This window comes from Rhynchophorus ferrugineus, unplaced genomic scaffold (assembly GCF_030347505.1).
Source record: "Rhynchophorus ferrugineus isolate W39M unplaced genomic scaffold, kcgeb_rfMv2 rfM4, whole genome shotgun sequence".
In the NCBI taxonomy this organism is placed as follows: Eukaryota; Metazoa; Arthropoda; class Insecta; order Coleoptera; family Curculionidae; genus Rhynchophorus; species Rhynchophorus ferrugineus.
Genome location: NW_027472583.1, coordinates 53,833,720 through 53,860,183, shown reverse-complemented (window position 1 = coordinate 53,860,183; position 26,464 = coordinate 53,833,720). Strand labels below are relative to the sequence as shown.

General features: G+C 32.8%; 1 protein-coding gene and 1 long non-coding RNA gene across 3 annotated transcripts in view; one reads left to right on the top strand and one right to left on the bottom strand.

Annotated features, from left to right (window-relative positions):
* Positions 1 to 26,464, bottom strand: part of Dgk (diacyl glycerol kinase 1) — a 131,615-nt gene that overhangs the window by 64,047 nt on the left and 41,104 nt on the right. For both annotated transcript variants that reach the window (XM_076403876.1, XM_076403875.1), the window contains exon 2: positions 1,924 to 2,029. In XM_076403876.1, the coding sequence (XP_076259991.1) occupies positions 1,924 to 1,990 (67 nt within the window). In that variant the 5' untranslated portion in view covers positions 1,991 to 2,029. The remainder of the gene's footprint in view (positions 1 to 1,923; positions 2,030 to 26,464) is intronic.
* Positions 17,239 to 19,373, top strand: LOC143195253 (uncharacterized). Its single transcript, XR_013005505.1, has 2 exons — positions 17,239 to 17,502; positions 19,242 to 19,373. It is a non-coding gene; the product is annotated as an uncharacterized LOC143195253 (long non-coding RNA).

The window sequence follows — 26,464 nt, the reverse complement described above, 5'->3', positions numbered from 1 at the left end:
TTTTTTTTCACATAGGGGAATGTGGGGCAATTTCATACAGTTTTTATATTGAGCTTATAATGCTTAAAAGAAAAAGGAAAATATATGTGAGCATACGTCTCTTATAGCCGCAAGTAGTTGGGATGAAACCTCATTTGGATATTCCAAGAAATATGGAGAAGCCCCCCACGTAATAACCTGTCGAGCTGCCACAAAATCAGGACAGTCTTGACACGAGTGTGGTCAAAGGAAGAAGGAAGAGTCCTAATTCAATGGCAATTGAATGAGCTTCTGAACTGGCTTCTCGAATAAACCATTGTTGAATCCAGAAGTCTTATTATAAAAACCATCTACCTACCTAAACGGTATAGACAAAACAATACGAACACCAAGCAATATGGTATATATTGTTGCATATTGGCAACACTGCTTCCCGGTACATAATGCAGATATTTATTGCTCAGTTTACATGCCTACTAAGTCCTGTATGTTAACATTAAAAGATAGCACTTACCAAGCAACATACAACTAGCTGGAAACTAAAAGAAACTAAAACTAGAAGGGCTGCAATTACAAAACATGTTACATCGAAAGCCAAACGCTAATCTATGGAAGAAGTAGTGCAATGGTCATAAGACCTGAATACTTGATGATTGGATGAATATAGTATGGTTCGATGAATCATCGTTTACATTATTTTCTACAGACGGTCCGGTTTATGTAAGGAAAATCCCAAAAGAAGCTTACGATGCGGACTTTCCACTTCCTATAGACAAGTACATGGGGTACGTTCAATTATGATTTGGGTACCAATATCGTGGTATTAAGATGTTTTGATAAAAATTACAATCTAAACCTGTTCAGTTCAATGAGCAATATTAACCCCATATCTGGATGCTATACGTTCATATAAGCTTAAGGATTTTTTATACAGAAGTACAACGTGGGGCAAAAGTCCCGCTACCATTTTGATTGCCTATAACTTTGCTCAAAGAAAAGATAAGTAAGTTTGGTTTTCATAAAAGTTAATTTGATCTTTATATTTTTTTTTATTCGTTATGATTGAAAAATTATATCGGCTAAATGCTGACCGCGATTCGCTATGCAACTTTCGGCTATTTTAAAGGCATTTTTCATGACATCCTGCAACATCTGAGGCTGAATTTCTTCAATTTTGTGACGAATATTGTCCTTAAGATGTTGAATCGTTTGGGGCTTATTCACATAAACTTTTGATTTTAAAAAACCCCATAAGAAAAAGTCTGGTGCTGTTAAATCCGAAGATCTGGCTGGCCATACTTCGCGAAATTAGTCTTCGTGGAAAAACCTCATTCAATAATTGAATTGTCGAATGAGCTGTGTGTGCTGTGGCCCCATCTTACTGAAACCACATGTCCTCTAGTCCTTGCTCTTCCAATTCAGCATGAATACCACACCATACAGTTATTTTTAGTGGATGCAATGATGCAAAAATGTGTAACTGGGAACCGCATCTGGGACGCAATTTCCGCTGAGTGGGAATAATGGAACGATTATTTTCAATAAGTATTGTCACTATTTCTGCTCGTTCTTGTGGCGTATATTTATGCATAATAAAATCTGGACGTCTACACAAAACAATGAAGCTGAGCCAAACGTCACATAACCAAGATGACGGGCAAATAAAGTGGTAGCGGGTCTTTTGCCCCTCCTGTTACTTATTATATGTTGATAGGAGAGAATTCCTTTCAAGTAGCCAATGCACTGTTCTAAATTTAATATCCAGTTATTTCTCCTTCTTTCAATGAGCCTTTGACAACAATTTGAGCAAACGACGTTTGCTTTACTGAATTTTATTACTAGTTCATAGTGGTCTTTACCTACATATAGAATTGTAGTATTGATAACAAAAGTAAGTAGTAGTGTATAGGTCAGTGGTAAATAAAAAATATATATTTTACTTACATTCTGCTAAGTCCTGCAGCTGTTGAAACTCCTGAGGTGATAACTTCTCCCACTGCAGTGATGCCATCTTGTGGCTGTATGCCTAGCACTACGCAGTAGGTTTCATCTGAAAAAAAACAGAGTGTTTAAAATATAGTCTAACTGGCGTTAAACATTTATGAATTTTAGGTTGTACCATAACTAACTGGCAAATACCAGAGATAGGGCTACTAGTTGTTAAAAATTTACAATTGTTGACATCTCTATGTTGAAAATCATTGTTTTTCTAAAAGGTATCAAAAGAATCAGAAAAAAATAAAAGCTCTTATATACAACAACAATTCAATTTAATTTGTTTAACAATTCGTATTATTCCAAAACCAATCAATCTTTTACACACACACAAGTTCAATAACTGCGTTTTCAGTGACTTCATTAATCCATTATTCAGTGTACCAGCTGTACTAAAAATAGTTTATGTATTTAAGGAAAGTAACCATAACTAAAAACCATAGTTGAAGCCATAACATTTCAGCAATGTGCTGTAAAATTAAGTTAAGGTGAAAGTAATACACAAGTACAAGTTAGATCGAAAAGCAGCCCATTTAATTGAAACTAGTGCCTGCCCTGTAGTCGCAATTCGACCACAATTTTTTAAGTTAACCATGTCTCTCCCATAACAGAGTAAAGAATAAATTATTTTCTAAAATCATATGTTACTAAAATTTGTTTTCACAATATTTTCAAAATAATATCAGAAATATATCTCATATAATAACATTAATTAAAATTATAAATGCCTGTATATTAAAACATATTAAAATAACTGTCTCGAGAACTAAAACTCACTAACGATTTTTAAATGGCATTTAATTAAATATTATTCCCATTAAGTTTCAATAATCAGCAAAAAATTCATAAGTTTAAATTACCACACCACTGAACATTATATCATAACAACGTATCATAAGTAAGATAATTTTCAGAAAAGTAAAAACTTCAGAGCATCGAATATAAGTTTACCTGATCTTCCTTTACTTTTATGTTAAAAACATTAATATGGAATAATAAATGAATTGTTACATTTTTGTATATTAAAATTCTCAAAAGCATCATGCCTAGACTAAACAGCCCCAAAAAAACCAAAACAGAAGGAAGGATCTGGTGGTGACAAAGCTAAGAAGAAGAAGTGGTCCAAAGGAAAAATACGTAATAAGTCTGCGGCTATTGAAAAGACGTTTGAGGAAAAGAAACATTGCCCTGCAATATTCCTGGATGTCTCACAAGCTTTTTTGCAGGTTTGGCTTTTGAGATTAATCTGTAAGATGAGCAAATTGTTATCGTGTAACTATTGTCAACTGTTGGAGTCATATTTATTCGGAAAAAAATTTCTCTCGCACGAAATGGCGTTCTCGACATTTAAAACTATTTCGACTGGAGTTCCACAATGTAGCGTCTTAGGACCTCTCCTGTATCTGCTCTACACTGCTGACATCCCAACAACAAAAGAAACATCACTTGGAAGCTTTGCTGTCGACAATATTATTATGGCAAACGACATATCTCCGCCTAGGGCAGTAGAAAAACTACAAGTAGCAGTCAATAAAATCTACAAATGAACTAAAGATTGGAAAATTCAACTTAATAGCTCCAAATCTGTTTATGTCAATTTTGTATTGCGGCGATAATAAAAACATAATTATGTCACTCAACGGATGACCTGATTCCTCAAGCAGAATCAGCTAAATACCTCGGCATCCATCTTGACGGTAGATTAAATTGGAAACATCATGTTGGACTAAAAGCAAAACACATTAAAACCAAAATAAAAAAAACTATACTGCTTAGTCAGAAGACACTCTCAACTTGATTTAAAATCAAAGAGATTGATTTATCAGTCAATTATAAAGCCAATTTGGACCTATCGGGTGCAAATTTGGGGTTGGTGTAAAAATTCAAATCAACTAGTCATCCAACGCTGCCAAAATAAAATTCTTCGTTTAATTACCAATGCCTATCGCTACGAAAGAAGATTACTAAATCATACTAATGTGGAAGCAATACAACTGGACAACGTGCAGGATATCAGAAGATTGAAGCGAACCAAACCATACGAAATGTTATTTAAAGTGTATACCTTAGTGTAAACTATAGCTTAAGTTATTATAATTTTATAATTGAGGAATACATATTGATGTATTTATTTCACACTCATCTTGCTAGTGAATTAATCCAAGTACAAATGAAATAGAAAACAGAGAATATATGAATAGAACAATTTTTCAAAACGTATAACAACACAATACATTATCTTGTAAACAAAGAGGACATACGATTTTTGTTATTCCCGAATTTTGTTAATCTATATTGGGATAAAATTTTTTCATATGTCGGATTTCTCTTTCATAGCATGTACCTTCCGTACATTAATTTATTCTTTCAATAAAAAATGTACAATATAATTTTACGTGATCATAATATTCTTAGTCGTTCTTTATCAAAACTTGAGGCAGAAATATTATTTGAATGTGTGTATCTTGATGAAACTTTTGGCAAGAGAGTGTAAAGACAACAAAAATAGATGGAAAAAGGTAAAAGTTACTATAGCATTTGATTAGGTTTTCTTGATCATAATATTTATTAATAATTAATTGCAGATATATTGTTATTCATGCATGGAATAAGAATTGTTTTATTCTCTATTCTCTTAATCCAAGGGTAACTACCATGGAGAAGTGAACTTGGATGAACCATCAGTTATTATTTTGATCTCGATAATACATACAGAGGAAGTAATTGATAAATGGTGGATCGTGACAGACAGATTGGAAATTAACTGTTTAGTGATTGCCTTGGACAGTGACTCGGAAAGTGAAAGTGACAAAAGGAAATTTTCAAGATATGTGATAATGCTGGAAATTCCTGAGACAGAATGATGAGAGTGGAAACAACTAATGGTATGCACATAATTAATAGAATATAACTGTAGGAAATGGAATTGTAGGGCATGAAAGGTAAATATGCTCTCGAATGAAAGTAAAATGCACTACTTTGATATAATATATATAATATATAATGTTATTATGATATAATAATATAATTGTTAATTACTGGATAGTGGGGGATACCACTACTTAAAAATATGTGCTTAGAATTCTACTTCATGGGTGGTGTTGAAAAGAGTTCAATGTAAATATAATAAAATAACTCTAACCTACAAAATATTATACCTTTGTTCTTAACTGTTGTTTTAAATCCTTCGATAATATATGCATTGGATGTACTATAATCTTAAAATAAATTATGTTTGAAAACAGTATTTTTGTTAATTATTTTATTTAAATTAAAATTGTTTTGTATGTCAAAGCCAAACCGAACTAAAACTGAGACTTTATGCGGCATCGTTGCAAAGTTTTGACGCCACAAATTTCGAAGACGTATATATAAAAAACTTTGAATAGACTATACATTTACCCGACCACCTCGACATCAAGATCTCGCACAGTCGGAACTTATTTTATATTATTTTACCATTTATTGTTTAAGTAGCTCTGATATCATTTATTTTGACCTTTGTTTTTATTTTTTAAGTTGTTAAATTGTTGTTATATTTAAATTTAATTGTTATTTTACGTCCTGGCTTCACAATTAGTCCTACATGTTATTCTGCTATTTTGAGAGACCAAAATCACAAAATTTCGAAAATCTTTCCATATTGTGTATAATTTTAAATTTTAAATAAAAGTATACACCTAATAAACAACAATCAAAAGTATTTACAGATATGTAGTTACATATATAGTTTCAACAGCATTATAAACAGAACCTAACAGATAACCCACCCTATATGTACTATACAGTTTCCCCCCAACAACGTTATACAAATAAAAGGCGAACGATATTCAATTGTCGTCATATACGTTTACTCTAAACGGCCTACTATTATTTACCGAACGATTAATATGAAACTCACCAATTTCGTTATATGCGAAATAATGAAAAAGATAAACAGCCACATGTATATTTAATCGTAGGGACAGATGACGGTTATTATTATTATTATTATTTTTATTTGTTTAAGGATAAATCGGGCCAACATTTCCTGACTTGATTTTAGCTTAATGATCCTTATCTGACCTAGAATTCTAGGCCGGTTAGAGGCATCCTCTGTTTATTTCTACGTACGTTTTCTCAAGGGGTAGGAACAAAGTTCCGTGGCGTCACATCTATGATATATTAAATCAATAAAAAGACAAACCTATTACAAAAAACATTAATTTGACAAGAAAATACAATTGGCGTTCGTGCATAAATAGTTTTGTGACTGTTTCAATGGTACTAAATGGTATTAAATAATTGTAAGCAATTAAAAATGCCTTTTTAATTTAAAAAACCTTTGCTGACTATCTGAGTACTGTATTTCAACCATTCTTGTAGTCTCGTGAAAGGCACACAGCCGAAGCCGAAAGATGCCTTAAATAACCACTACAAATCTACCGATTCGTTGAAAAGCGTGCAACCTAAAGAGGTTGTGAGAGAAATAAGAAGTCTAGCCGGCTTGGTTAGCGCAGTGGTAAAGACGACAGGACGGTCCACCTAATGTTGCGATAGTCGCAGGTTCGAATCTTGGTGGGGTGTGGTCGTAAATTTATGTTTGTGATTGTCCTAGGCAAGAGTGTAAAATCCGACAAGGCAAATGATCCCAGTCACGCCAGTAACCAGGCTGGGTAAGATTGGATGTCTTTTGGGAAGATTTCTAAGTTGGTCACTCGCCAGTCAGTACGCTTAATGTCGAGGACCGTGGTTCGGAGTTTACGTTAAACTGTAAGTCAAGTCCAGATAAACCACTAGTTGGTAAAAGGAGACTTCGAAATATACATAAAAAAAGAAGTCTCAAGGGAGGAAAATCACCAGGCTACGATCTTAATGATGCAGCTCGCTTGAAAAAAACACCACACAAGGAAATCATAAGCCTCCTCAAATGACCTCAGGACAATGGAAAGTTGCTAAACCTATTGCGATACCTGAACCAAGTAAATCGCCACAGGAAAGAACCTTATACAAACCTATAAGCCTCCACAGTAATTAGTAAAATTATGGAACAACGTATTCTAAACAGAATAAAGGAGTACCTAAACCATATAATCCCCAGTCACCAATTTGTTTGGAATTATGGAATGGTCGGATAAATACACCGCACTGTCAAGTTATCAGTAGATGTTTGGTAAATGGAATATGGTGATTTGTTGCCTTTCTGGACATAAATCTGACATGATGGACAGGCATATAATATAAAAACTGAGTCGATGTGACGGAAAATCGGAAGTTGTTCGGCAGAAGCCATTCAGTTTGCTTTTCAAGCACTAACTACAGCATATAAGACCCCATAAAATATTATAAACAGCTGCTTCTATGGTGTAATGGTTAAAACGTTTAGCTGCCAAACAGAGGTCGCGGGTTCGATTCCCGGCGGAGCCAATAAGTTTTTGTTGTTGTTTAGTTAGAACATTTGTCAAATCACCTAGGCTAGATAGCGGACCCCGGGGCCTGAAACGCTCCTTATTTTCAATTATTGTTTCCTTATTTCTATTTTTCTTGATACGTGATGCACTTTTATTTAGCCTACTCATTGTAATATTAAATAAAATAACTGCGTAATTTATTGAGTGAATATTTAACACTTAAAAGAGAAAAATAAAATATTTTTAACAAAAAAATTGAACCGACTTCAAAAAATAAATAAGGACTTCACTAAAAATTTAAAAACAACCAAACTTAAATTTTTAATACAAAAAAAATTTATGTATATAATAAACGTTGTAACAACCAAATAAAAATAATTAAAAACTTTAACCTATCTACTAGACGTATTTTGTATTCTATTATATACACACAATTTAGCTTAATACCTACCTAAAACTATTTAACTATCTGCAATATTACTTTGCAGTCGGTGCCGAGGCCAGACAATACAAAAATAATAATATAATTTTGTAACATATACAAAAAATTAAATTACCAACAAAACAAATCTAAATTAATATAGCTGTTTGGGTTTGATTATTTGATAAAGTTTGATTATTTTTTAATTTTTAGTCAGGTTCTTATTTATTTTTTGAACACGCTTAAATTTTTTTGTTAAAAATATTTTATTCATGAAATAAATCATAATGAAAACCACATTCAATTAACAGTGTTTTTCTATAAATGAAATGATCATTAGTTATAATTTAATCCATGACTAATTCGCTATAACGCCGAATCCGATTAAAACACTCTCTCAGTCAGAAATCTTTTATTCATTTGATTCCTTACCACGCCAATATAATCGGTAAACTTTAATGCATTACTGAGTCATCAGCATAAGTGGTCTCGGCCATATGAGCATCAAAAGTATCGGTAATGAACGTTAGATTCGTTTTATGTTTGGAATAATTAAGAAATTTATCGAAACGTTCGGTTATAAATATTTATTGAGTAATTTTGTTTTTTTTTTGTATTATATATGGTTTGGCCTATTATCCGTGCACGCATGTTCGTTCCATTTAAGAGAAGATTGTCGGGTCCAATAAGTTCATGTTCTAAACTTTTCAATGTTCTTTTTTTGCCTTTGTTATTTTTTATTAGTCTTAGTAGTTCTACAATCTGTCCAGAGGGCAATAGGTATTTATTATGCTTATATTATACATACATGACATGTAGAAAATCACTTCATTAAGAAATCTCCTGTATAAAATACTATTTTAATTAATTAGTCTTATTCTAAAGTCTATATACGTCCAATAATCAGATCAGCTGCTGCTAAATCTCATCTCATGTCGCATATTTAGCTGATTAGCGAGTACTTCAGACAAACACGTTGAATTACCCTTATTATTGGTTCTAGAGGAATATCGCGTTGTATCAATTTATTTGAAATATAGCACGGAGCATCGACAATGGCACGCAATACTTTTATTTTGGTACTGTTGTATGATGGACATATTATCCTTGCTAGCGGTTACCTGTAGTTGCATTCCATATGACCAAATAGGCTAGAGTATAGATTTATAAAATCATATCTTGTCATCCAATGATAGCTTGGATTTGAGTCCGATAATCCAATCCATTTGGTAGAGATTGATGTCCAAGTTGTTTCTGTTTGGCGATTATGTGCTTCTTCCAGGTTAGACGTCGATCTAGGTGCATACCAATATATTTAGCATCATCTGCTTGTGGGAGTTGACAATGTTCTTCTATAGAGCGTTATATAACTGGATTTTATTTTGTTAACTTTTATACCCCATCTTTTGGCCACATTTTTTATTTTTAAATTAATAATTTAACATTTGACAAATTTTGAAGAATGAATACAAGTTGTAGTTGGTAGTTTTATACTTAATTAACGGTACTTATATCGCTCCTTGAACTTGTTTTGGTTAAGTCTTAGTCCAATGATTTATAATGTTACTCGAATGTTGTAATAGTCTAGTTGCTTATTCGCTATTGTCTTCAACCGCAAGTATCGCAGTATCATCAGGAAATGTATCCATGGCAATATTTTTCTTCTGTGATATTGACCCCGATACACTTCCCTGTGGTACAACTGCTTTAGCTTTTTTCCTCAAGTCTTGGACTAATTATTGTACAGGGTGCGTGTGTATTCTGTCTGATATAATGTACGTTTTATGTTCATAAGCTTTTTCTATGATGTTAAATGACTATATATCTATAATTTCTATGACTAAATACTTAACTTCAGTTGAGTAATTTTGTAAAAAAATATCATTTTTCTTGGAGCTGAAGTTACTAGAAGCAATATTAACTTATCATTGTCCCTGAAAGCTTGTCGAAGTCTTGCGCAATATCTAGTGTAGCGACCTTGAGGCATGTCGAATTTTACATCGTGGAATAACGGTCTACAAAATACCCAGAAATATAATCCCAGATGTTGAACACGGGCGGGGTGCCAGCAGCGCCAACTAGAACTCGATAACCAATAGCGGGCAACCCCCCGAGACGTTTATCTGGGGTGTTATTGAAGGGTATTTCCAGTCATTCAGTGCTCAACCGTCGTTTGGTTTAGACGTGCCACCATCGACTACCCAAGCTTCGTCTCCAGGTAACACCGCTGCCATCCGTTTTATCTAATTGTATTTTTCTAATTTTTTTATATAGCCAATAAATAACGGTCACATAATGTAAACACCAGTGCTTCATTTCTTTTTACCTCCATTCACCGAGCCACATCATTTACCCTAAACTAGAATATAGCTGAGCAGGCAGGCCATGTTATGTTCATAGGTTTTTTTCTGGGACGTGTGTGATTCTATGCTCCCAGTCAGTTGTTGAACAGTTAAAATGTAAGATTAAAACATGAGTATTTTAAGACGTCTTAATTATAGATATCTCAAAACACCAATAATTGATAATTAACTAGCAACACTATCTTTAGAAAAAAAAAGAAGAAACACATAACAATAAACGAACATAAAAATAGTTATAGCCCCAGATTATACACATATACACACACACACACACACACACACACACACACACACACACACACACACACACACACACACATAATTTAAAAAAAAATTGGTTTATATAGAGATAAACGATAGAGTAACTTACTTTATCATACATATAACATCCTAGTTATGAAACTATAGCTTAAGAGCTTGAGTTTTTTATTAAACGGTATTTATATGTTTAACAATGTTGATATATAAAATATAATAATGAGACAAATCTAGCCAGCAGAACTTTACTCAAACCCTTTATTTCATAGAAATGTCCAATAAATTTGGCAGTACAGACTAAATAATGCGTCTGTTTTCTACATCCGGTCTTAAATGTACAGCGAAATATACGTGTATGATGTAATATACTATACGACCGTTTATAAATAATTAGATAATTAATCTTCCTTTTGTTTTATTGTTTATAAATAAAAATTTTAATGTATATCGAGAGGATTCATCAACATTAATGTTGCGTTAATTTTACAGTTTTTCTTGTTTATTGTGTTTAACACTATAAATCCCCCTTAATATGAAACCGGATCTTTAATAATTTGATGTGATAATAAGTCATGCTTAGTAACAAATGTAACGATATTGAAATAATGATACTGAAAGGTGTTTTATTGTGGTACTAGCGACCCGCCCCGGCTTCGCACGGGTGCAATGCTGATACTAAATTAAATACACTACAGAAAAAATATGAACGTTGTATATAAAAACATAGCGGCCCGCTCCGACTTTGCACGGGCATAAAATATATATGCCTATGTCACTCAATGAAAACAAGATTAAAATCGATTCTTTTTGATTTTTGGTTCATTCATTACTGCCCTTGGCCTGCACGCATTAAATTTGGAGTAAAACAATTCCTCTTCCCCTATACTTACTATGAAGATTTCCTGCTATCTTTGGAATATCTAAATTCATACAATTTTTATTACATTACACATTTTTAAACGCAAATTTTAAATTTGTAATATCTCCGAAAATATTTGTTTAATTTACATGCTGTAAGGAACCATATTGATCTATATTAATTGCACACTGTATTTAAGGTACTTAATTCGATAAGGATTAATGCCGTATTGCTTAAAATAGCTTCGTAAATAAGCCATTTTCTCACGTAAAAAGTAAACAATAAAAATGGTTAATGTGGGTTATCCCTAAAAGATAAACATATACCATCGCGGACTTTTTTGTAGACCTTTTTATGGTGTACAATACTGTAGTACATTAATTTGATCTAACTCGTAGGGTTAGGCAGCGTTTTTGCTAATTGCTAAATAAGCCTAAAAAAATAGGTTAATTTACGACATCACGTTAGAAACCTCTAAAATTAGCAATGTTGCCTTAGTATATTATACATGTGTTATACATATAAACCTTCCTCTTGAATCGCTCTATCTATTGAAAAAAACCGCATCAAAATCCGTTGCGTAGTTTTAAAGATTTAAGCGCACATAGGGATATAGGGACAGAAAAGGCGACTTTGTTTTATACTATGTAGTGATGGTACTTTAGTAGACCAGCTGAAATTAATTATTGATTAATTAGTATATTGTTAAAGTAAGTTTTATATTAAAACCAGAATTCACATCAGCATTACTTTAAGGGGCTATATTCTATCTGAATATAGCCCCTTGATGGCTATATACTCGAGGCTATATTATCAATGTTTTGTTTCTTTTTTATATGTTTCACATATTATATATACTATATTGCACATCTCAGGCCTTTGATAAAGTATGGCATACGGGATTGCAAGTGAAATTAAAGAAATTTCTCCCTCATCCGGATTATGAGTCACTAAAATCTTCAACGATGGATTGATACGCTGGATGGACCAAATCCATCCATTGTATCAATCAACCTACAAACAGACCTAAATCAAATACAAATTTGGCTAAAAAGATGGCGTATAAAAGCCAACGAAACAAAATCCAGTCATATAACTTTTAGGCTTCCTAGAAGAACATGTCCACCAGTCTATATCAAAAAATATCAACTCCCACAAGCAGAGGATGCTAAATATTTTAGTATGCACTTATGACGCCTAACTTGGAAGAAGCACATACTCGTCGAACAGAAACAACTTGTAGTTAAACTTTACCAAATGTATTGGCTTATCGGACACAAATCGAAGTTATCATTAGATAACACGATATTATTGTATACAGTTATACTCAAGCCTATTGGATCATATGGAAGCCAACAATGTGGAACTATTAGCAAGTCTAATATATCCATCAAACAACGATTCCACAATAAAGTGTTGCGTGCCATTGTCGATGCTTCGTACTGTGTTTCAAATGAAGTGATAGAACGAGATATTCCTCTAGTGTACAAGTGTAATTCCACGTTTTTATATGAAGTACTTTGAAATAATGTTAGTAGACGTAGAATAAAACGTCTAACACCATCCCGTCTGATAATTGGACATATATAGACTTTAAAATACGCTTTAGAGTAAGACTAATTAATTAAAATAGTATTTTATACGGGAGATCACTTAATGAAGTGATTTTCTACATGCCACGTATATACAATATATACATAACAAATACTTATTGCCCTTTGGGCAGATTGTGGAACTATTAAGATTAATAAAAAAATTTGGCATATCATATCATCCATGTATACTCATCATTTTCTTCATTCACTCACTAAAACAAGGCATTTATTGAGAAAAATTGGTTAATATTAGTAATAAAAATACTCTTATTATTTTTCTAGCAACGTGGCGATACTGTATAGAAAGACCGATGTTAGAAGACCTTATATCTGGTGAGTAAGTTGGTAACGATAGACCTTCTCATTCGAGCTACAATAGCGTATCGTTCATAATCTTTGAATGTGTGGCCAAACGTTATCATGCAAGGGGATCGATTTGCATCCGTTATTAGTTGTTACTGGTCCTTTTTGCAACAAAACGTCGTTTAATTTGGTCAAATGACGTTTGTAAATATATTTATTCGGTTTTGGAAGATCGTAATACATCATGCCTTGCTGGTCTCACCATAACATATGTCCAGTAAGACTTTGTGCATATAAATATTCCCTCCAGTGTTGATGTGGCTGGTTCTCTTGGACTACCCCATGACTTTTTCAGCTTGGGATTGTACAGAACAGAAAGAATTTTTGCCTGATAAGTAATGAATGTTATTTGGTATACTTAATTAATTTGGGGATGTAAAAAGAAGTTTGCGTGACCTGGGAAAATCTAGATGATTATAAAGTGACCAAAGAATTGGCTGACAGTAATATAAAGATGATTAAGTTATTTAAGAGCGGTAAAAAAAGAGAAGAGTCAATCTGTTTGTGATAATCTAAATCTAAATATTTCTATTTGGAATCGAGCCAGTGACCAGACAACTGAGCGTTTTTCAACATTTAATAATATTTTATTCTCGGATAAAGAATATTTTCATCTTAATTGACAGGTATATAAATCAACAGAGTCTACTGAAATACAAGTCGGACTACTGGAAATCATGTGGGCTGAAACACCTTGTATTTCCTACAGTTCCTAGAGTTGTTCAAGCCATCTAAAACAATTACTGGTATATTAACAACAATTAAAGCGTTTGAAGTGAAATGTAGAGGCAAAAAAACTAGAATAGCTGAATAGTTATAATACATAATTTCAATGTGTTAGAATATACTTAGCACCTTCAGAGTTATCATTAGGGTGCCTAACATTTACTCGCGTCACCAATACTGAGCGCTTAACATAACTGTTTGACAATATTTTACATATTTAACTTTCTGCAACAGTGCATACATATATTTAAAATATCAGCGGTAATAAATTTCTGAATATTTGCCAGTATAATAAAAAACGCGCGTTTTTGTGCTACAAACAATAAAAAAAGTTTATCGAAACATTCTTCTATGAATATTTATACGCGTTTCTAGTTAAAATAACGCTATTTATCGTGGGCGATTCTGTTTTAATAGTTTTACATGGTGGAACCGTTTATATTTGATCAAAAAATTATAGAAAAAAGTATACACATTACCCAAAAAAAAAGAGTTCTACCAACTGATACAGCATCTGCATCAAATTTGGAAATATTAATTTTTATCTAGTTTCTTTAATTAATGAGAATTGAGTTTTTATGTTATAAATTCCGTAATAATTCAACGGAATCATTCTCTAAACTGTTCTGAAAGAAAAATTCCCAAATGTGAGCAGATTTAGATTTATTGAAATAATTAACTTGAATATCTTGCTCGCATGTACTCTAATTCTATTAAAAGGAAAAAATTATAAGAAAAATTAGTATAATATTAGCCCAAATATAATTTCCAATGTTTTTTACTGATGATATATTTTGCAATAATACGTCGATCAGTTCGTTCAATTACCGTCAATTAACGGTAGACATCTGCAACAACATTTTCGTTCAGTTTTGGTTGCCCTTAATACACTACTCTGCGTTGATGTTACCATATGCACCTTAAGATTTTATGGTCATAAATGTTCCGCTTCTGTGACGCATCTCCTGAACCAGCCAATTACTTTTTTCACATCACATTCTCATAGTAGATCCACTTTTCATTGACAGTAACAATACATCACAGAAATATCTCCCTTTGCCTGTCGAACCTGTTCGAGCATTTTCAATCAATTGAGATAACGATTTTCCCCCCTTTTGGATCTTTCCTAACCCATATAAACATATGGAAATAGTTGATTCATAAACTGTCTCAGAGCTCTTTGAATGCTTGAGCTGTGTGTTCGTCCAATAAGCCCTGAAATTCGTTATCTTCAAACCTTTTTGATCCCCAGGTCGCTGTTTGTCATTAACGTCAAAATCACCACTTTCAAATCGTTGAAACCAAAACAGACTATTAGGATATGATGGAGAAGCATCACCATGACTTTTTAATGTATTTTTACCAATATATCGTTGATCAAAATATGTCACAAAACAAATATTTCCCATTTTTAAAACGGATATCGGAATATCTGGAATTCTGTCGAAATACCAGCTGCTTGTAGTTGTTGAATACCGTTTGATATGTGAATTACAAGAGAAGATCTTTGGCATGCACTATCTTCGTATATCAGAAAAGAAAAAATATATTCATATATCGGTTTAAAAAAATATCGATATATCGCAGTATATCTTGTAAATCAATCTAAATTAATATAGCTGTTTGGGTTCGGCACCAACTTCAAAGTAGTCAGTTGGTAGTAGTTAAAATAATAATTGTAAATAGATAAATAGGTTTAGGTAGGTATTAAGCTAAATTATGTGTATATAGTAGTACATAGTTTTTAATTATTTTTATTTCGTTATTACAACGATTATTATGTACATAGTTAATTTTAAAATGTCTTTTTTGTGTTAAAAATCTAAGTTTGATTATTTTTTTGTTTTTGGTAAGTTCCTTATTTATTTTTTGAAGCCGGTTAAATTTTTTTGTTGAAAATATTTTATGTTGACTATTATTATAAGCTAAGTTATATTATAGGATTATTGTATGTTTAGTAATAAAGGGATTTTCAAACTTTTTAGCGGTAGTGCTTACATCCAAATTCCCACATTATAACTAATAATGAGGGTCTATGCTTGCAACTTTACTTGTTAACGTAACATTTTGCAAGTGGGTTTGCCACTGAAGAATACATTACTTAGTCTCTAAAGTCTAGATTCTTTGTAAAAATTTGAGAGAATAAGAATATAAATGCAACATCATCATATTAGATCGGAAAAGAAAAATCAGTACAATGTATTTTATTCGAACTATTGTCCATCGATAGCCGCTACTTTTATCCTACCTTTCAGACAATTTACGTATTCCATCTCGAGAGAACCATGTATTTTTTGAGGCTATCCACGAATCGACCCGAAAAGTGAAGCGCTTCTCAGACAGGTCACGACTCATATGTCGGAACAAGTAGTAGTTAATAGTAGCAAGGTCTGGAGAATACAGTGGATCACCCATTTCAATATTTCCAGGTATGATTTGACTGGTTTTGCAACGGTCGGTATAATTATAAAGAATAATACTTTTATGTCTTTGCTAGTATTTCATCCAGGATCCAGAATCCTATCCAGAATGCTTTATCTTCGGTGTCGAAATCACCACTTTTAAAACGTCGAATCAAATGCCCACACAGCATTCGATGACCTTCAACCGCATTTTTCTTTAAAATGAAGAAAAAAGGTAAAACTTCTTGTAAATGCGATTTGCCTTTTTACACGTACAAATTCAGACAGTTTCAGCGCACTGAAAAATTGTTTTGTTCACATTTCGGCGAAATGGTACATACCGAAAAGTGTAACCTGAGGCTTTGCCATGAAGTTGGTTACAAATATACCCAATACACAGTAACACCATCCGTTGTAAATCCTTTAAAATTCTATAGGCCTAATGGTTATGTAAGAAGTTGTATGGATGGAATGGATCTGAAATAACCGAATTTGGTGCACTTGACTGCATGCTTTCTTTCGCAGAAGAAACAGTATTAGTACATTTCATAAATTCATTATACATACATACATACATATATATATATATATATATATATATATATATATATATATATATATATATATATATATATATACACGTGGAATCATTTTAAAATTAAGTACGTTAATCAAGATTCTTCCTTAACACCTGTCACACAATCCAGATTAAAAATATGAGCTTTCCTACTAGACACCCTGTATATGTATCGATTGCAGATGATAGATTTCTAATAAAACGTTTTGGGTTGTTGAGCGATATTTAAAAAACCGCTTGTAAATTAAAAAATATATGTAAAATCACGTACAACAGTATTTAGTACAATATTTAATAATGCTAGCCAAGAGTATAACTACTTCATTGAACACCTTGAGCCATAATTCTGTTGAATCTCAGTTATAATGAGATTCTTATTATTTTCCGTGGTAGTGTACGGCATAATTTACGTAGCATTTTCAGCAATCTACATAATTCCTAAAGGGATTGGAACTCCAGGTGATTGTTATTTCGTGAGAATAGGTCCAATGAGACAAGGACAAATAATCAATCGTCTGAATTACACATGTGGAAGAGCATGGTGTGGGAAATATGGAATCATGGATATTTCGACGTGAGTGACAGTCATGCATACTCGCTATATATTGGATGCTTGTTTATTTTAATTATCGATATCTTTTGGTCAAACTGCGAAGTATTAATGTAAATAACTATTATACAACCTAACCTTTCAATGATGCTTTTGACTTGGTCCCTTTAGTATAACGATCAAAATTGCTGCCCAAGCCTATCAAACTCTTTTAGAAATGTATGGTGATGCTGCTTTGGGTATGATTCCAAACGGTTGATTTATTTTAGAGGCTTCGAAAATATTCTCATTGATACCAACAGAAAAGAATCGTGTGAAGGATCAAACAAATTCCAAGATAATGAATAGCAAGGCTTATTGCCTGAAAATCATGCTCAAACTCACCCAAAGAATATACAGAAAGCTTTGCAGATAATGAAAAAAATGTTTCTAGATGTTTTCATACCATGAAAAAGAACCAAATAGTTCACAGAAAAATGGCTAATCGATAAATTGAATGAAGACACTATTTTGAATGGTTTCAGAATTTCCGGTTTCATTGCTTGTTGGATAAAAAAGAAAAGTGTTATGTGTTAAAGTATAGTGGATAGTAAAAAATGGAGCTACTACAACAATCCCTGTCCCCATCTATATCGACACGAAAGCAGAATATTTATGACTAAAAAGTATTGCTGTGCAATATGGAAGATCTATCAATACCAATCAAATCCTTTAATTCGCATTTTGTAGTTTGAAAAAACAAGAATAGTAACATATGCTCAGTTATCCTCTTCCATGACACTATCTGGCCACAAGATAGCAGTTTTGAACGAAACCCTGTTCCTGCTCGAATGATAAGTTCTGCCACAACAAACCTATTTTATTCAGATTAATACCAGGCTTGGTAGGCACACAATTTGGAAAGGTTAAAGAAGTGCGAAAACAAGTCGATGGATCGCTGTTCCAAAATGATGAGCAAAGTTGAATATGGAAAAATATTTTGATTAATATATGTTGCACAAATTATCAATTAATTCATGTTTGAAGTACAAACATAGTTATAACGTTAGTTTGCTGACTTCAAATGCGGTCGTAGGGACCCTTATGATGCAGAACGTAGTGGTGAGTGACATTGATGATGCCCAAGTGAGGTGGTAATATCATAAAACATTTTAAAATCCACAAAATTGATTTGAATGATCGAAAAGTGAAGTTTCGTGAGTTAGCTACCATCGTAAAGATATCAAAAGAACGTGTTGGTTTATACTGCATGAACATTTGACTATGAGAAAGCTCAGTTGAAAGTGAATGCCGCGTTTACTCACTGTTGACCAAAACCAAGAAGGTGTTGATGATTCTGGGCAGTCTTTGGACATGTTTAAACGTAACAAACTGAAATTTTTACGTCGATATATGACAATGGATGAAAGATGGATCACTTTACTCCGGAATCAAAACTATCGTCATCTGAGTGGACAGTCTATTTTGAGGCAAAAGATAAATCGTTCTACAAAAGTGGTATTGACATGTCATAGCGATACTAGAATGATTGTGTGGCTCTTGATCGAGATTACGTTGATGAATTAAGCCAATTTTGAGTAAAAAAACGCGTTTTCATTGTTATGCCCGGGACTTCTCAGCTCATATGTTATAATGATAAAACATTAAATTACAAGATATCACTGAAAAAATTGTTTAAGCCAACTGTTCTATAGATTAGGCAACTAAACAAATGTAATAGTTTTGAATTAATATTAATTTTAAAGAAAATTTACTGTTTTCAGGTGTGGAATTTATGAAAGTGATAGAGGAGTATCCAAACCCGATCTATCAAAACCTTATCCTCATTGTTGCCCCAGGCCACTTTAAAGAAAATTATAACTAAATTATTAGTAATAATAATTACACTTCTTTGCTCTTGTAGTTTATATTTAACAACCGCCCTACTTTTGAGTATATTAACATGTATAGGTACTCATTATATTAGTCATTATCAATTTGTAATTGTTGATTTTAGTAAATAGCAAGTAGTAAATTTACTCTGGTTGAAAAAAAAAGAGTCAAACATCAAGTTTACATGAAGTTAAGAAATAATTTTAAACTGATATTAACATATGTCGTAAGCATTAACATTAACCTAACATAATTCCTGAAATATATAAGTAAAAATGGGTTATTCTTATTATTAAAATAACAATTATGACATTAAGAACACAATTAAAATGGCTACTTCTACTTTAAAAATCTTGGAATTATAGTGTATGCAGATTGAAACAGAGTGACGGGAACAAAAGGGAACATTGTAGCAACAAAAAGGGTTTTTTATTCATATGTAAACAACAAAATTATGAAAAAATAAATGTATCCTTAAAATTGTCAAATCGACATATTAACATAATGGTGGTGGTGGTGGTAATGCCAACGCTACAAGATGAAGGCAAACAGTAACACAAAGAAAAACAATGGGAGCCACTACTACTGACATAAAACCATTGGATCTGTAGCGACTTTGAGGCATGTAGAATTTTACATCGTGGAATAACGGTCTACAAAATACCCAGAAAAATAATCCCAGATGTTGAACACGGGCGGGGTGCCAGCAGCGTCAACTAGAACCCGATAACGAATAGCTGGCGGCAACCCCGAGACGTTTATATGGGATGTTATTGAAGGATATTTCGATTCATTCAGTGCTCAATCCTCGTTTGGTTTAGACGTGCCACTATCGACTGCCCAAGCCTCGTCACCAGGTAACACCGCTACCATCCGTTTTATCTAATTGTACTTTTCACATTTTTATATTACTTCAATAAGTAACGGTCACATAATGTAAACACCACATTTTTTCGTTTCGTTTTACCTCCATTCACCGAGCCACATCATTTACCCTAAAGATCCATAAAATAGCAGAGAATGGATGCAGAATAAGTATGAATTAAAAAGAGTTAAATACAGGACAAGGAGACAAGATGTACAAGAAATTGAGAAAAATTATAAATATATTTGTAAAAGTATATATGACAATAAAAAAAGGGCTAAATGAAGATCGAAATGGTTAGATGATGTAAAACATCATTTGTTAGGAATAGGAATTGAAGACGACAACATAAGGAAGAGAGTTTAAAATAAGAGAGTATGGAGGGAAATGTATCAACAAAAAAAGTAGCCTGATCCACTGCAACGAATTTAGTAACTATAAAATATAAGAAAAACCAAAAATTGATAAAAGAACCTTAAAGATGTCGATTAAAATAATGTGCCTATTGTCGAGACTTGTATTTTAGAGGGAAAATTCAAAAACTAAATTAAAAAAACATTGTGTGAACTCAGAAATCGCAATGGAAAATAGAAGATTAACAGTTTCTTAGACTAGAAGATTTGAAAATTTTAAATGAAGATATCTGAAGAGAATGAAGAGAGCAAAACAGAGAAATACAGAATGGAAGCTTAAATGCCGAAGATAAAAATATGATACATATTTTTCTTCCTTTTGATTTTAAATTTTATAACACATCTTAGGTTATATTTGTTTTTTCTTTGTCTGGTGTATACATTGAAGGAAATTGACGTTATTTTTGTACCATTTAAGGTAAATATTATTTGTTTAAATGCTAAAACATAATAATCCAGGCCGTGAAGATTCAAATGAAATTAATTATGTTCCAGAGGATTTTGCTCCAGCGCAGAAACGGTTTTTTAAAAGTAAACAATAACAAACCTATTACGATATTCTGCATTAAGATTTCGGGCAGCAAAGCTTTTTCCTTACCTTTCAAACCGATCAGATCAGACTACTATTGACCTAAATGTGGAAGATCATTGCTTAAGCAAGATGCAACCCCTAATTGTAATTTTAATAATAAATCTTTCATTAAAATCTACATCGCTAATGAAAATGAAATAAGTAATATACTTATTAATCATTATTAATAATTTACAGATCATTTCCTTTAATCTAGCTAAAAGTAAAATATGGCTACAAGTTAAATATTGGAATCAGTAATTACTCAGTTCATATTAGAATATTCACAAATAATTAGTAATAAGTACAAATATATTATTTTTCCGGCTTGGTGCGAGTTCGAATCCTGCTGGGGCACGGTCGCAAATTTATGTCTGTGATTGTTTAAAATTTGTGAAAGTTCTAGGCAAGAGTGTAAAATCCGACAAGGAAAATGATCCCAGTCACGTCAGTAACCAGGCTGGGTAAGACCGGGTGTCTTCAGTGCGTGCGGCTAGGCCTCCCAGAAGACCTAACCGCTCTCATCAAGTCCTATCTCTCGGACAGATCTTTCCAGGTCAAGATCAGGGAATCACTTTCCAGTCGTAAACAAATCGATGCTGGCGTACCTCAAGGTTCCCCGCTGGCCCCAGCCTTATTTAATCTCTTTATTTCAGATCTGCCGAGAAAAGAGCACATTGACGTCACCTTTTACGCTGACGACACTGCTTTCTTCACGGCCGCCAGGTTCGAAGTCACAATTCATGAACGTTTACAGAAGCAGCTCGATCATGCGGTCAAGTGGTTCAAATTCTGGAGGTTGCAAATCAACCCCCTGAAAACCCAGGCCATCATTTTCCACAAGAAGCGTTACGCACTGCGCGTCTCGCAACTTAAGATCGACACCGCAATAATTCCATGGCTGGATAACGTCACGTACCTAGGTCTTCACTTCGACCGGCGGTTCGGTTGGCATTCCCAAATCCAGAAAGCAATCCAAAAAGGTTCGGGGATAGCAAACCTGCTATCTTCTCTGATCTGCCCTTCTAGCAGACTTCCCATCTCCATCAAATGCTTATTTTACAAGATGTTAATTCGGTCCGTACTCCTCTACGGATCTAATGTCTACTTCAAGTTTGTTACACCCAACCAGGTCAAACGGCTTCAAGTTTTCCAAAATAAGCTCCTCAGGAGAATATTAAACGCTCCATGGTTTGTCAGAAATAATCAAATTCACAGGGAAACTGACACTCCAGAAATCAAACAATTCATATTTTAATCATTCCACAAACAACAACTCAGCTCAAGTTCTTCTGAAAACGCGCTTGTTCGTGAGCTGGTCGACATGCTGGGAGCTTAGCACCGCGTCACCGCTAAGCTCTCCCCCTTTTCCAGGCTGAAACGACCTCATCCGTCGCTACAGTCATAACTTTTGCCCCCATACAACAGTACCCAGTTGTGTGTTAACTCAGGTTCGCGAATCAATAGAATCGCCGGGCCCTCGTGCCCAATAACGGCTGCCCGATCAGCGGGTGCCATATCCCCAAATTTAATGCAGTAGCAGTAGTGATCCACAGGGGTCAACTGTGAGGCGGTTTCGGTTTAGTGTATTGGTAAGCCCAGAGGCAGCCCCACATAACCCGGTCCAACTTGTCGCTCCAGGGCAAGTCTCCGCGACCAGGTATGCGTCATGCATTCCACCGCCTGGTTTTTAGGCCAGAACAAAAAAAAAAAAAAAAAAAAAAAAAAAAAAAAAAAAAAAAACGGGTGTCTTCTGGGATGATATCTAAAGTTGGTCACTCACCAGTCGGTAGGCTTAATGCTGAGTACCGTGGTTCGGAGCCCACGTTAAACTTTAGGCCCAGATAAACCCATAGGTAAAAGGAGGCTTTAAAATATAAAAAAATATTATTTTTAAAGGAAGTACAATGAGAAAATTGAAAACTAAAAATTATATTACATATTTCTCCGCAGATGCTTTTGAAACAGACGAATATGAGCTTTCAACTATATGCTAATAAGAACTAGAACATAAAAAACACCAAGAAATAAGTATAATATTACAAGTAAGAGTTGTTATATATATTTTATGATCCTTCTATTATGTTATGTGATTGTTTAATATTTGTGATTGTCCTAGGCAAGAGTGTAAAATCCGACAAGGAAAATGATCCCAGTCACGCCAGCAACCAATCTAGATGTTGGTCGCTCGTTAATCGGTAGGCTTAAAGCCGAGGACCGTGGTTCGGAGCGCACGTTAAATAGTAGGTCCAGTCCAAATGTATCCATAATTGGTAAAATGAGACTCTAAAATATATAAAAAAATAACAGTCGCACTTAGATTTTTAACACAAACAAAAAACGTTTTAAAATAAAATATGTACATAATAAACATTGTAACAACTAAATAAAAATAAACAAAAACCTTATTTAACCTATCTACTATACATATTTTATATTCTGCTATATACACACAATTTAGCTTAATACCTACCTAAACCTATTTATCTATTTACAATATTATTTTAATTACTACTAACTAACTACTTTGAAGTTGGTGCCGAGCAACAAATTAGATTTGTTCGTAATTTAATTTTATGTATGTCACAATATAAATATAAATAATAATAATATATATAATAATAATAATCGATAATATATATATCTAAAGTTTATAATTATTCTCTTATTGTTATTACATTCCCTTCACACTGCTAGTTACCTATTTAAAATGTACAGCAGAGAGAATTAAACAATTATTTCTGTCTTTTTCTCTGTCAAAGTTAATATGGGAAGGAATTCATACATCTTCGTCTGTTATCATGAATAGAAAAACACTCATTTTGTGGATATTTGACTGAAATAGTCAACTGTTTTGCAACTGTCGATTGCTTCTACTATTTTCAGTCGATAGTTTCCAACGCCAATTTTAAGCATCAAAGCTTGAAGAACCAACATATATTTTTCAGTTGATAAGAAACCTTCGTTGGAAATATAAATTGAAATTTTGAAAGTCCTGATTATACCCAATATTAATTAAAGTAGATTAATGTAAATGCTTCTATGCTTAAACTTCTTAAACAGAATAAATCTGAACTAAACAGTAAACATTATACTTACAGTAATTGCTAAATTAGAAGCTGCAATATACTCTATAAGCATTGGGTATGGTAAATTGCAATAATCTTTAAAATTGATTTAAATATTGTGATGATCAATACATATCATGAACTAACGTTTGATCAAAGATATATTTTGGAATGTTATTCTGCATAATGAGAGTAAGTAATTAGAATAAGAATGTCTTTCGAGTGGTTTTAATATGTATAGAGATAGAAATAAACCTTTATCTTAGTTAAAATATTTTATTTCAGGGAAAATAAAGGTCAACTTATTAAATAAACCGTAGTACAAATATCGCAGGTGATTTATTGTTATTACAATATAAATGACAATTTATATGTAAACCCCAATTGGACAATGTTGCAGCATATGCACAAAAAATAAATAATATAGATCAAAATAGCCATTTTAATGTGACCCTCCATGAACTATAAAAACAGCGATACTTTTTCCTTAAAACTAATAGAATATGCATTCTTGTTATTGTTAGAATTTTTGAAATTACATTGTAGAAGCGCACATATTATTTTTCGATCAACTAACATGAACAATGTGCTTCGCCAAAAGAAATATCGTTTTGTAAGCGACATATTATAAATATTTGTTTGTAAATATTTTGAAATTCGCTTCGCTAGTAAATTATTTTATTATTTTCTGCTTTATTGTTATTTACTAACAACTAACTATAACAATAAATATGTAAAAAGTTGCTACAATGTTTTTTACAAATATGTTATTTTATGTTTTTATTTATTTAGGTAAAATAACCGATATATATATATATATATATATATATATATATATATATATATATAACCAACCATTGTGTCTGGAATATTCAATCAAAGGAATGCAGAAAAATATCGATATATCGCAACAATAGGAAGACCGTCCTGTTGCCTTTACCACTAGAGAGAGAGAATTGAAAAAATAACCGTTTAATTTTGAATTATCTAAAACAATTTTTATATTTTATATATTTGACTTGATTGTAAGGAGGAATGGAGTAATTACCACTAAATAATTGTAGTCTCCTTTTATCTTTTATCTGAACTGGACCTACTATTTATCGTGGGCTCCGAACCACGGTGCTCGGTATTAAGCCTACCGACTGGCGAGTGACCAACTTAGAAATCATCCCAGAAGACATCCGGTCTTACTCATCCCGGTTACTGGCGTGACTGGGATCATTTTCCTTGTGGGATTTTACACTCTTGCCTAGGACAATCACAAATATTAAACAATCAAACACAGAAATTTACGATCATGTCCCAGCAGGATTACAACCCGCGGCTATAGCAACAATAGGAAGACTGTCCTGTTGCCTTTACCACTAGAGAGAGAGAGAGAGAGGGATGTCGATATTTGTTGAAAAAATAACAGTTTAATTTTGAATTATCTAAAACTATTTATATATTTTATATATTGGACCTGATTCTAAGAAGGAATGGAGTAATAACCACTAAGTAATTGTATCCTATCTTCTAAAAAAATCTTTTTTTACATATTTTAAAGTCCCATTTCCAAAGAGCCCACATTAATTACATATAGATATCTCTTAATATTATTTAATATTATCAAGTAACAAAGTCATCTCAAAAATATATGTCTTATTGTTTATAAAAATATCTGCTATTACCTAACAGTGCTGCATCAATTTTTTTTTTCAATAATTATTTAACCTATAAATTGATTGGAATTTTAAATCCAAGTTTCTTTTTTTTCTTGTTCCATGATGACTAGCTAGAACCAAATAGTCTTTTGCTGATGTCGCTTCGGGTTCGGGATGTGAGTGTTTTGCGGGTGACAAAGACCCTGAGTTAAGACTGGTATTGTCGTAATTGGTTTACTACCGAGGTATGTGGATGGATAGGATGGATTTAATGAAGGTGTTGTCGTATTCTAAGGCGCCTGTGGAGAACCTTACACTGAACATATTCGTGAAATTCTCTACAAACGGGATGCCTGATTATAGGTGAGTGTTGACGTTCCTAATAAATATTATTTCCTATAAATAAACCTTTTATAGTGGCAGGACATGTCCAAATTCAATTTATTGAGATTTTATCTAATATTATTTGCCGCCAATGAAATTATTATGTATTATTATGAATTATTATGAAATTATTACTTAAGTATGTAGTAATAGCGATAAATTATATA